This window comes from Cygnus atratus, chromosome 14 (assembly GCF_013377495.2).
Source record: "Cygnus atratus isolate AKBS03 ecotype Queensland, Australia chromosome 14, CAtr_DNAZoo_HiC_assembly, whole genome shotgun sequence".
NCBI lineage: Eukaryota > Metazoa > Chordata > Aves > Anseriformes > Anatidae > Cygnus > Cygnus atratus.
Window position 1 is genome coordinate 1150865 of NC_066375.1, and position 13076 is coordinate 1163940.

Genomic DNA, 13076 nt, shown 5'->3' on the forward strand with positions numbered 1-13076 from the left:
AAGGCGCCTTTCCCATGACCTTTTGCCGTCTTTCCGCGCCCCCCCCGGCCGGTTCCCCCCCCCCCCCCCCGCTTCGCTCTCCCCGCCCGGCTCGGCGCAGGTGAGCGCGGCCCGGCCCGGCCCGGGGGCGAGACCCGGGGCCGGGGGGAGCCCTCCTCGGCCCCTGACCCCGCGGCCCTCGGGGGAGCGGCGGCTGCGGGCCGGGGCGCTGCCCCTCGCCGGGAAGTTGGGGAAGTGCGGGAGGAGAGAAGCGGGGCGGCCCCGCGGCTCCCCGCTGCCCCTCGGCGGCCCCTCCGGCAGCCCGGGGCTCGAGACGGCCGCCGGGGGGACGGGACGGGGCGGGCGGGCGGCCCCTCGGAGCCCGAGCGGCGGCTGCAGTTGCCCGCCTCAGCCAACAGGTCGCACCGTTCCCCCTCGCTTGGGCCCGGCGGGCGCTGCCCCGCGGTGCGGCGCGAGGGGCGCCGGGCCGGGCCGGGCCGTGCTGAGCCGAGCCGGGCAGGGCGCGGAGCGGAGCGGAGCGGGCGCTGCCGCCGCCCCTCCATGTGCCGGCCGCCTCCGGTGCCGCTGCACGTCGGGGAGGCGGGCGGGAGGAGGGGGAGGGGAGGAGGCCGCCGCCGTCCTCCATTTTGTGGCTGGGGCTGGGGCAGAGCCGTGCCGAGCGCCGCGCTGCCCGGCCCGCGGGCGGACGGGCGGGCGGGCAGGGAAGGGAAGGAAGGGAAGGGAAGGGGCGGGCGGGCGCGGAGGGCGCCGGGCGCGGGCAGCGAGGGACCGAAGTCTGCGGCGGCAATTAGCGCTAATTAGCGGAGGGGGCGCCGCGGCGGAGGGAGGGAGAGAGAGAGGGAGGGGCGGGGACTAGGTCAGGGGCTCGGGCCGGTGGGAGGAGGAAGGGGGGGGGGGGAAGCGGGCGCCCGCCGCCGCGGCTCCAGGAGGGGCGGCTGTTTACTTCCTCCGCCCGCGCCCCTTCCACCCTTCCTGCCGCCCGCCGGCTCCCCCAGGCCGCCCCCGGCCGCGGGGCCGCGATGGCAGTCGGCGGCTGAAGGAGCCCCAGCGCCCCCCCCTGGACGAGGTAAGGGGCGGCGGGGGAGGGGGGTCCCGCGGGAGGTGGGGGGGGCGCGACCGGGGCGGGGGGGGGGGCACCGCCGTTGCGGCCCGGGTAGCGCCCCCCGAGGGGACGGGGGCGGGCAGGAGGGTGCCGGCGGCGGGGTCTCGGTGGGAGCCCCCCGAGGTTTGGGGGGGGGGGGGGGGCCGGTGCTGCGCGACCCCCGCCCGCCGAGCGGCCCCGCGGGGGGGGGCGGCGGGGGAGGCGGGAGCGGAGCCCGCTGCGGGGCGCGCAGGCAGCCATGGGGCTGGCCCTATTTTGCAGAAGTGGGTGTGCCAGCGAGACGGCTCAACAGGTCTCGACACATTTCTCTGAAAACTGTACTTCGCGAGGCAGAATTCGCTGCGATCCCGCAGTTTTAGGCGTTTCGCGGCTCCGTTTTCGGGTGTTCCCCGCTCGGTGGACCCGTGCCCCCGCGTCCCTGACGCGTCTCCTACCCCGGAGGGGCCGCCGCTGCTTTTCCTGAGGCGGGGGAGCTGTCAGCCGGAGCGGCTTCGCCTCGCTGCCCCCGCCCGCAGGCACAGCAGCCCCCCGGCCCCGGTGCGGGCGCTGCGGGCCGGCCACCCGCCCCCGATGGCTGTGCCGCGCTCCCCAGCCCTGCTCGGCGAGGGGCCGGCGGCCGCGGGCCCGTTCTGCGCTCCGCGGTTCGGTTTCGGCTCGGAGGCAGCTGCCAGGGCGCCCTGCCGCTGCCCTAGGCACGGCTCGGGAGGTTTGGCGGCTCGGGAAACAAGGGTAAGAGACCCCCTGCTCGGACCTAGCGGGGGTAACGCGGGGCCTTGGGACGGGTTTCGTCTGGGGAAGTTTCCCCCGGGCCGGCTGCGGCTGGGGCCACCTTAAAATTTTTACGCACGGAGACTTTTCTGTCGATTGCAGCCTTAACTTTGGCATACAGAGAGCTGGAGCTTTCATCAGCAGTCTGAGGAAAGCGGGCCGCGGAGCCGGCGGGTTCGTCGTTAAGGCGGTGTGAGCTCCTCGTGTGCCCCCCGCGCCCGGGGGGGGCCTGGGGGCCGGGCCCCCCCCCTCCGGCCGGGCCCGAGCTGGCCCTGGCGGCCCCTTGCAGGCGGTTGTAGGCAACAGGCGAGCCGTATAGAAAGTTTGCGTCCGAATTTACAGTTGTTCTCCAAATATTTGTGCTCCGTGCTGAAAATAAATATAGTAAACGCAAGCAGATGAAACTGATGAGGTTTGTCCTCAGCGTTAGATGTGTTCGGAGAGTAGTGACGAGCGCTTAAAGTTTCTGAAGTTAATAAAAATCCTGCTTTAGTTTTAGTTGGTTTTTATTTGTAAATGTACGATTTGTTTACAGAATCGCATTGACTTTATTTCAAGGTTCACAAGCTGCGTTTTGAGCTGAACTTAGGTAGAGTTTTGAGGTGTGGTGGTTGTATAGCTACTGGAAAATAGCAAAATGTTTAGATTTTGGCTGGCTGGTGGATACCGAGCTTGAGAACTGGGTTAGGGAGGCTGCTTCTGCCTGCTGTGAGTGATGCATCGGGACCTGCAGGGAGAGGGGAAACCGGCTCGTAGAAGTGGTAAACACCTTCTCTCCTTCCCTGCTCAAGATGTGTTTAAATACCAGGGGAAGTCACCTTCTGAAATTTGTGAATTGGGTACTTCAACAGTTCATGCACTTCCTTGCTTGCTAAGGTGGATAACAGAGCTTGAGAGGGTGTTCAGAAAGCTGTCCTACGTTGCAGTCCGATTCTGAGTTGTGTGCAGGCAGGCTTACTGCTTCATCTGGGCTTAGCAAAGCTTTATAAAAAAAAATCATGTTACCACTCAGCTATGAACAAAAACCAAAAACAGTGGGTTTGGGAAAGATGTGGCACACATCCGCTTGTAACTTGATTTGCTGTGCTCTCGTTCTCAAAGTAGTTAAACGAGGTTCACTAGGCTAATGATTTAGGCCTTTTTTTTTATTCTGTTATTAAAATATCCTTTGTGTGCTAACTTTGAATGCTTGTTATCTTTTTATAGCTAATGTTGAAAGTAATGGATTCCAAAGAATTGCTTAACTCGTCAGATCAAGACGAAACGAGGAAAAATGTGCTCATCAGTACCAAAGGAGGGATTGTGATGGACTTTCATCCACCCTTCAGGGGTGGAGCTCCTGTGCAAGCCCCTGTATCTACATCTCCTCTCCCTGTGTCTTCTCAGTCAGATTCCAATCAGCAACCTGCTCTGGCTGATTTTTCAAAAGGATTAGTAAACAATGTGCCTCAGCCAGACCTCTCCAAGGCAGTGTCACTCTCCATGGGACTGTATATGGGTGAAACAGATGCAAAAGTGATGGGAAATGACCTTGGATTTTCGCAGCAGGGCCAAATTGGCATCTCTTCTGGAGAAACGGACTTCAGGCTCCTGGAAGAAAGTATTGCAAGCTTGAACAAGTCCTCGAGCCTGGCAGAGGACGCAAAGGGAGCAGCATCTTCTGAGGTGCCGCTGGAGCCGGATTTCCCCGGCATGGCTGGCCGCAGCGTCCCCTTAGAGCCGGGAGCGTCAGTCCAAAGCCAGGTTGGCTCTAATGGTGGCAACTTGAAATTATTCTCTGAAGACCAAAGCACCTTGGATATTCTCCAGGACTTAGAATTGCCACCAGTATCGCCTGGCAAAGAGCCAAATGGGAGCCCGTGGAGGCTTGACCCGTTGCTCGATGAGGGTGGCTTGCTGTCCCCGATATCCACAGACGATGCGTTTCTCCTGGAAGGAAATTCGGGGGAAGACTGCAAGCCTCCTATTTTGTCTGACACTAAACCTAAAATTAATGACCGTGGTGACCTTTTACCCAGTTCCAAAATGCCAATGCCTCAAGTGAAAACGGAAAAGGAAGACTTCATTGAACTCTGTACTCCTGGCATAAAGCAGGAAAACATGGGCCCAATTTATTGTCAGGCAAATTTCTCTGGGTCTAATCTACTGGGTACTAAAGTCTCTGCCATATCTATCCATGGTGTCAGTACCTCTGGGGGACAAATGTATCACTATGATTTAAATACTGCATCGCTCTCTCAGCAGCAGGATCAGAAACCAATTTTTAATATCATTCCATCTCTTCCTGCCGGTTCAGAAAATTGGAATAGGTGCCAGGGATCAGGGGATGAGACTTTAGCTCCTTTGGGAACGCTCAACCTTTCTGGCAGACCTGCTTTCTCTAATGGCTATTCAAGGTAATTAGTTTTTGTTTCTCTTTATTAAAATATTTCAAGTATGTTTAGCACAACTGCATGTAAGCTGGCTTTTTTATTTTTTTCCCCTCCAAGTCGATCGTCACTTTCTCATTCGTTGTGTACGGCTGCCTGATCGAGTATCACCGATGTGTGGTTCTTACATTGCTCGGCAGTAATTTTCACCGGGTACTCAACTCCGGGTGTGAAAGGGAGGAAATGAGGAGGGGAGCTGACAGGCTTTAAAAAATAAAAATAAATCTAAAATGTGTCCTAAGGGGAGAATTGAATATGTGGTGGAAGGATCCATACACAAGGCAGTATAGAGGGAAGTATTTAAGTGTATACAAAAGCTACTTCATTCTCGAGGGTTAGAGGATAAATCACTGTGGTGTTCTTTTTCCCCCCTAGTGTTACTTAAATGTTAAGCACAAAAATAACTTGGTTGCTGGGTAAATTTCTAGAATTACATTTAAGCTGAAGTAGAGTTTTAGCTTTGCTTGGTATTGCATTTACCTTACATGGACAACAAGATTCCACGTAGGAAATACTCAGCAGTTCGTTTAATAACTGCGTTTAAAGAGATAAGAACATTTGCAGTAAGATTTAAACATACCTGAAATTTAACTCTTACAGCGAACTGGAGGAGGGCTTGCTTATAGGAGGCTTTCTAGGAGGAGGGTATTCTAAGGGACCCGGCGAGTGTGTGTTTGTAGTAGGGTTTTCTTCAGCTAATTCAATAGCACGGATATTCAAGTGAAAGGCTTCGCCTTTCTGGAGTAAACACAACAGTGGCAGCTTTCTCAATGGGTAGCTGTTTGCGTCTCCTCTCGCAGTCGGAGGACAGGTTCTGGTTTCAGTACGAGCGCCTAGTGGTGTGTTTTTCTTGGCTATTCCGTGTTTAACATAGCCTTGCACAAGCACGGTGTTCGGTCTCGATTGAGGAAGAGTTTTGTGGTGTGATTCAGTGGAGTGTTAGAAAATGGCTCTTCAAGTCCAAATGCATAAAACCAGTAATTGTGGGCTTCTAATGAAGTATCTGTTTTAACTTTCTTTTTTTATTGTCCCACTGACAATTGATCCCCAGAGTGTTAACTGCCCGTCTCCTTGCACGTTGCTAGCTCTGGTTTCCCACGGTTGAAATGAGATGTGTGAGCATTCCTTGGTCGCTTCAGGAAGACAACTTTTAATTTGCTTTCATTCTAAATTTCTGTAGTAGTTTTTGATTTTTGCAGGGGAGAGGTGTTTTTCTTTGGTGACGTATTTAGAGCAAACTGTAGTGTAGGGAAACCAGGAAGGAAAATCAGGATTTATGGAGAAATCCCATTTTGATGTATGAATATTGAATGTGCCTTATCACTTATTGTGACAGAGTAGAAATCCTTTGTAGTTACCTTTTGCATAACCAGTGCAACTTCCATGTTGTTTTTCATTGGTTTTATGTTTGTGTGTGTGTGTTTTTCCCATATGTTTATCTTCAGTGACAATCATTACAAAATCTGTATCAAAGCAAGAACAACTATTTCTGGGGTTGGGAGATGAATGTCAGAGCAGATCCCACGTACATAATGGAAACAGCACTTCTGAGAATTTTTGTAAAGTTCATGCATTGTTTTTATTTTACAGAACTATTTAGTTAGAACCAAGCGCGTTCGTATTTGAACGGTTTACACACAAATGTTTGTCAGGCTTTGGAGAATTTCATAAACACCAGTTTTACATGCTTTGTTTCTGATAATGTTGTGATGAAAAACCCACTCAAGCTACTAATGTGTACAGAATATATCTGATCCTAGAGTAAAAAGGACAGCAGTGCTAGATGTTATCGTTGCTTTTATGAAGCAATTTCGGGGAGTGTGCTTAGTATGTTTTTATTGGAACCGACTAGGCACTGATAGCAGGCGTGCTATCGAGAGCTCGCAGCAACCCGCGGTGCAGCTCCTGCCGTAGCAGAAGGAGGCATCTGAAGGCTCAAGTCTGCCTCAACCACTGCGTGGTGTTAACAGCGTTGTTCTGCAGGTTCCTGCTTCCTGCAAGACTGTTTTGTATTTTAATGGTTTCTTTTGTCTTATTTAAGATAATGGATTATTTTCCCTCAATTTAAGGAATGCGTAAAGGGATCGGGGTGGCTCAAGTTGAGTTTTGCTTAAAAATGCTTTATTTCCAGAGCTCATGGAAGCTGTTCTTATTTCCCACTGATTTTTTATAAACAGATTAAAACTACAAGTCCAGTTCTAAAACCAACATTGTTTGCTTTTGCATAGTTTTTTCCTTACAATAGGGGCAACCCCATCTTCTTTTGAAAATAACTTTGAGATACTAGTGAATCCTGGGGTTTGAAACAGGAATTCTTTCTTCCTAAACTTTGTCAGAAATATTTGGTCTAAACTGACTTAGCTTTAGTTGATGCATTGTAGATTTGTTCATTTCTCATGCAGAAGACTTAACAAAATTGGCATGCTTAGCGTTTGTTTCAGAAACAGAGGAAGAACTACCTTGCGAGGTTCCTGTGGTTGGTTTTCTGGGGTTGTTTTGCTTTTTTCTTTATGGTACTGATTCTGTGAGATGAAGGCTGGGATTGCTAAACTTCAGTTTCCGGTAGGAAATATTTCCTAGTGCTGGTGGTCTTATTTACTGTTCAAAAATGTTAATTAGGTACTAAAAGTATGGGTGAAAAGCTACAGTTCTCTTCTTGTGTTCAGGTAGTATTTAGCTTTCCTGCTTTAATGGCAAGCGTGTAACATCTCTTTATAGACGTGCAGTCTTAAATTTGCTGTGCAGTTTTTAAGTGATTTTTATTTTTATTTTTTCCCTGAGGCTAGCACAGCGTGCTGGCTCTAATGAGATACGTGATCTTCGGGGCTGAGAAAACCGATGGGTTTCACCACGAGAAGTAGAAAGCGTTCTGAAGTTAACGCAGCTAACCCGCAGAACACAAACTTCAGAAATTTGCTCCAAATGAATGAATCGGCAGAAGTCCCGACGCTGCCGTCGGCGCCTTGGGGCCGTGGCGAGGCTTCGGTGCCCGTGCGGGTGTGCAGAGCGTGGAGGTGCTGCCCGGAGCCTCAGCTCCCCAGGCTGGGAGCCCCGAGCGGCAGGAGAGGCTCGGGGCCGGCTCCCAGGGGTGGCTTTGGCGAGGTCCCTGCAGCGCGAGGAAGCGGTCGGTCGGTCGGAAGGCAGCAGGTTAAGGGAACGGTGGACAGGGGAGCAGCGGGAAAGGAGGCCGACGGTGAGAATTTGCCGTAGATTTGCTTTAATAGAAGAAGTGGGTCAGTATCTGAAAGAGGAGCGAAACAAGCCGCAAGGTTTTGGTAAATGCCTTGCTAAAGAATTTGAGGTTTTGATGGTATCTGGCTCTAACCTGATATTATTGGTGGCATACTGCATAAATGCCAGTGAAATCTGTTAAATTTCAGGGGAATGATTTCAGTGCCACACGCTCGCAGAACTCTGGAGGAATGGATTTAATGCATATACCACTCAGCTTTTTTATTCCTCTCACTTCCTGGAGATGTGGCTTGTTGGGGGGGGAGTGGAAGACGACGAGAAGCCATGCAGCAGCGCAGAATTTTTTTTCTTTCTTAGCCTACAGCCAGAATTTACAAAAACTGGGCCCCATTGGCAGCGTTACGGCTTCTAGTATTACATTTGAAATCATTCCTAGTGCTCCAGCTTGTGGGGGATAAGGATCATTAAGGAGGTTTAAGGAAGGGCGAGAGCTACGAGAAGCCATGGAAGAGGAGGAGAATCTTTTTTGGGGGAAGCTCTGCTGGTTGGCCGCAGCCAGGAGCGTTGCTTCCAGCAAGAGCTGTTCGGTCACCACCGCTTAGCTGGGAGTCGCTTTGGGCTTGGACGTTTTACTCGAAGGAAGGGGAAAGCAGGGATCGCTTGCTAGAAATGGCCAAGGTCAGTTGTCCGTTTGTCTTACCTCATTGTTTTGGCCTGGCTTTCGGCCAAGGCCGGTGGCTTGGCGCGGCCGAGCGCCGTGCTTTAAATGTTGTCTGACTCAGCAGTATGCAATGTATGGCACATACTGAAGCGCGTCTTACTTAATCATTTTATTTTGACATAAAACCCAGGCTCATTATTTGGAGGGGTTGCTCAGGGTTTAGTAGCCTGTGTTGTGATTTGTCAGCCTAGTGTAACTCTGAGATCAGGTTTTGAGTTCTGGAAACACGCAACGAAAAGGTTAACTAGTTTGTCAGAAAGGTATGGATTAGGAGTGTCCCGCGGCATATGACAAAAGGTGCCGTGAGAGTGAAGGTAGCTAGATAAACGATACGTCACGTAAGACATAATCTACTTTTTCCCATTTTAAATGATCCATTCAGCTGGCTGATAGCTGAGTAGGTTTTTGCAAGTCCAACCCAAATTGGTAATTTCTACTAATTTACACCCTCTATAATGACCTTGGTTTCAATCCCAGTTGTAGCTTGCAAAACAGAAGTTGACTTTTGTTTTCCATTGCATATTTGTGTGTTATGTATCTTAAATAGTAGTTGAACCCCATTGTACTCAAATGCTGGCAGTAAAAGGAAAGCTGTAGTTTAAGCCAGTTACAGATGAATCTTCTCATCAGTGTGAAATACGCGCCTTACCCAAGTCCTGCGCCATCTAGTTACTGTGCTAAAGATCACTGCTTTACGCAGTGAGGGGAACTGTGACGGGGATGCAAACGTGCCTTCTTATTTTGACTGTCACTGCTCAGTTACTGTGTTGTTGTGAAAGAGGGGTGAGCCATTGTACGCTCAGCTGTAACAGCGAACTGGAACTAGTTGTATATTTTAAAGGGTTGCCAAGTCCTCTTCTCTTCCGGGTTTCCCTTTTACAGCCACCACGTAACAGGTGGGCTGTTGGGGGGCTTCCTCTAATATTTTTTTGAAATGCTTCCTAACCTTGAGTAGTGAAAATCCCGGAGGAGGAGACGCTGGCAGCGCTGCCTGACCGATGGGCACGCCGAAGTTTGACTGTTCCCATGTGTTATGCTCTGAACAGGAGATGGGCTGCTGCTCCCGTTTCCTTACTAGGTTCAGTGGCTGGGTCCACCAGACCCAGTTGTTCCCCGGTGCGTATGCTTAAACTCGCCGAGTTTGCAGGGCAGGTGCTGTTCTTCCAGCAATCAGAACTCTGCAGTTGGTCCGAAGCGTGGTGGGAAAGGCGGTGCTGGTCCCAGCGTGTGGCTGGGCTGAAGGGGGCTGCCCTCGCAGCTTCTTCGTGGCCTTGTTCGTGCGATGTGGTTCAGGAGGATGGAGGCTGGGTTATTTGACTGGTTTGAATCCTTGGATGTGTTGGTTGCAAACATTTTCGCAACGCTTCTTTCCCTGTTCTTCATTGATGTACAAAGCGCAGTGGAGTAAGAGATCATCTTTTAATTCCATTATTCTTTTACCTATTGTATGCTAGTCATAAAAATAAGCTGTTACTTTTTTTTTTTTTTTTTTTTTTTTTAGTAATCTGTGGCTTCTGGCTTTTTTCAGAACGCTTCTTGGAGCAAATGCAAGATTCAGTGCTGGCACGTTAGTCTGAAATGTGATTTGGAGCGGTTTTCTTAGGGCACTTCGTTAAACCTCCTGGCCGGAGCAATGTCTGTCCTCGTGCCGTTGGGCGTTACGATCAGGGGCTTATCTACCAGCTTACGGGAGGGGAGCAAGTACTCGGCACTCGGAAATTGGCCTGGGAGAAAATGAATGTATGTTTCTTGTTAGTAGCTTTTCCCCTCACAAAACCCTTGTTTCTGGAATATTATTAGATGTAATTGTATTTACATATTATTTTTTTTTCCTAAAGGGTACATTAAGGCTGACTAAGCAGATTTTGTGCCACTGGTGTGCTGGCATAACATAATTTATTCATGCTGCAAAGAGTTCCAATGTCGTCATTGTTGAGATTTTTTTTAAAAAAAAAAAAAAGTATCAATGAAATCCTGTTCTCAACCCAAGAGCTTTACAAAGCTGTAGTTACAATTACCTTGTTTTCGTGTTATTAAAATATCTGATTGTGTGTAGTCTCTGGCATACGGAAGTGAACTTTAAAATGTATTCATAAAATAATCAACTTTGATTTGTTTCTGTGTTTCTAAGAACAGTTAGGTGTGGAACCGGATAGCTGCTGGGAAGAGTACGTAACCGTACAGTACTTTGTACGACAGATCCAGAGAGTTTGTTGTGTTAAACTCTTTGATTTTTATAGTCTTTGTCTCCCAGACACTGTCGGTATACGTGAATTTAATCTCATAATTTGCTGAAGTGTTAAAGCATTGCATCATTACTTACACAGATTATGTGGTGTTCTCATGACAGGTTTTCTGACTGATTCACTATAGTGTGAAATCCATTTATAATACAACGTTTGCTTAAATAACCAAGACGCTCGTAGACCAGGAGTTAATCCTGTTCTGTATGCTGGGTTCCGGAAATTACACGACGATACTGCGGGTTGGTAGCCCCGTCCCTGTGGGATGGAGGTGAACCAGTACGGCTGCAGAAGGTGACACGCACACAAAATTACAGTAATTCCTTTCAGCTCGTTGCCTTGTTGCTGACTTCGTGTCAACTAGTTTCAGCTGTCTTCGGGACAGAAACGAAATGGAACAATTAGGTTGCTCTGCCCACGTGCAGGAGGGTGAGCGGAACCGCGGCAGCAGCCCCGTGGCGTGGGGCGGCCCCGGCCGGCAGCAGGAGGCCGCGCAGCGAGCCAGGGGTGAGTAAGTGTTCTTCCAGAAGCAGCGAGTTGGGCTGGGAGCTCAATTTAGCCCAATTACTCTCTCCCGGAGGCTTTTCATCTTGCCTCATCTTCGCTGTGAAGGTGTCGTGTTTTGGACCAGCTTCCTATGCCCTTAGCTGATTCAGCTGATGCTAACTCTACCGAGAAACTTTCTGCCAGACTTCTTTTCCTGGCTGAAACAGTGTCTTCATGCCTTAAAGCTCTGTACTGCATCGTGTGCAATAGATCTTGTTCACACGGCGACAAAAGCACATCCGTCTGCTTTGGTGGCCGGCACCGCGTGTGTCCCAGAGGCGCAGCAGAGCTCGGGGTAGCCGCGGCCTCGCCAGCTCCTGCCTGTGGGGCTGAGTTCGGCAGGGTAGCTGGTGTCAGGATTTTCTGGCTGCTCTTGGAAGTGAGAATTAAGTTTAGATCCCAGTACGCCATGCTGCTTATCCAGGGTGTCACGGAGAGTGTAATATTAATGGCTCCTTAAACTACAACTGTGGGAATTTCTGGAGGAAGCAGTGCTCCTCTATCAAATCCGTCTTGACATCTTGCAGAGTACATTTCTGTACCAGCCAACTGCTTTCTTAATATAGTCTGTATCAATTTGTTATAATTAAAGCTCACAATTCCATCTGTACCTATGGATTCTCACTCCATGCTAAGTCTTCCTGGAAAGTTAAATCCTGGTGCGCTTTAAAACTGAATGTCCAGTGAGCTGCTGCCGTGTTTTTGGAGGTGTGATGTAACGTGCAAGTTCTACTTTTTGTTCAAAGATCTCAATTCTCCTGAGATGTCAAAGGCCAAACTGCATTTGAGGAACGAGTTCCAAAATAATAATAATGCCTTTCTTGAACTGAGTTCAGTGCTACTGTAATTTAGCGAAGAAACCGAGTTCCACAGCGGATTTTTACAGTAGTACGCTCTTCATACAATTTGCGGTAATTTGTACGCTTACCCTGTGTGTCAGAGAACAGCTGGAAATTGTGATTGCATTCATGCATCATGGTCACACAAGATTTAATATGGAACTTCTTAGCAGCGGAGTGCAATTTACTCAGCTTTATTCAGATACTTCACCTTTCTGGTTACTTTTGTTTTAGCTAACAAGTTTTAAGTAAGTAAGTAATGCTCAGGATTCTAGTTTTGTAGCTCTCCTTACCTAAAGGCTCTGTCGCGGTAGACTTCTGTGTTATATTAGAAACTTTTTTTTTTTCTGGCAGAGGGTTGCGGGGGGAAGCGTTGTTTTTTTTGCATGTGCGTACCTTTCTCGCAGTATTTGCGTGCATGCCTCGGCTTCCTGGAAGTGCTGCTGGAGGAGACTGAAACGCGATAACCTCGCTGTTCACCAGTGTGCAGGAGCTTGGCTTCTCTGTGCACGCCTGCGTCTCTGGTGGGGCGAGGGGGGCAGGCGAACGGCATGGCCCATTTGAAATCTTGTAAAATCTTCAGCACGTGAATTCTTGGTCTTGCGTCAGAGTCCTCCAGCCTTCACGTGGCGCTCCCAACGCCTGCGGGGTCTGTGTGATGGGAGCAGGTTGCTCCTTCTCGTTGTGCTCGGGCAGCGTTGGTGCCCTTGGGCTCCTGGCCGTGCCCGTGGCATTGGCGCATCCTTGGGTCTTCCAAACCTTCACGTGCCATCATAGGCTGCTTTTGAGAGTGCAAACCTGAAGTTCTGGGGTTCCTCCTGAATTTCTTGCAAGCTTCAAAGGGTTGCTCCTCAGTGTAGCGTTGGCTCATTAGCTGGGAGTTTGGTAGCTGTGACAGAAAAGAGCAGCTGATGCAGTTTATTTTTGTTATTACTTGAAGAACCTGCTTGACACAGCCTGGTTTGTATGTGCGATAATGTCTAATAGCATGGTAATGTGGTCTGTTACTGTTGCAGTACAAATTTCTGCAGAAGAGGAGCTGTTGCCAGAAGGGTGCTGGTAGAACACGTTAAGCAGTGCAGATTCCAATTACTTCATGGCGGAGCATCTCCGCAAGTCAGAATCACACTTGTGTTGTTTGTCACGGCGAATTAAATGCAGTATGTTGCTGTACTTTGCTAGTCTGTGGTGGAGCCTGTTTCCGTACCGCTCTCCTAAGCAGTTTCTAAGTGTCTG

General features: G+C 50.1%; 1 protein-coding gene across 4 annotated transcripts in view; it reads left to right on the plus strand.

Annotated features, from left to right (window-relative positions):
- The first annotated feature begins 868 nt into the window (after positions 1-868).
- The window catches only part of NR3C1 (nuclear receptor subfamily 3 group C member 1), a 69370-nt gene continuing 57162 nt past the window's right edge, over positions 869-13076 (plus strand). For 2 of the 4 annotated variants that reach the window (XR_007708853.1, XM_035560685.2), the window contains exons 1-2: positions 869-1066; positions 3077-4266. Coding sequence is in view for 3 of the 4 variants with exons in the window: in XM_035560685.2 (XP_035416578.1) it covers positions 3080-4266 (1187 nt within the window). In the remaining variant the exon portion in view is untranslated. Of the gene's footprint in view, positions 1067-1321; positions 1832-3076; positions 4267-13076 lie in introns of those variants that run through there. The other 2 variants (XM_035560683.2, XM_050713603.1) reach the window with 2 other exon arrangements.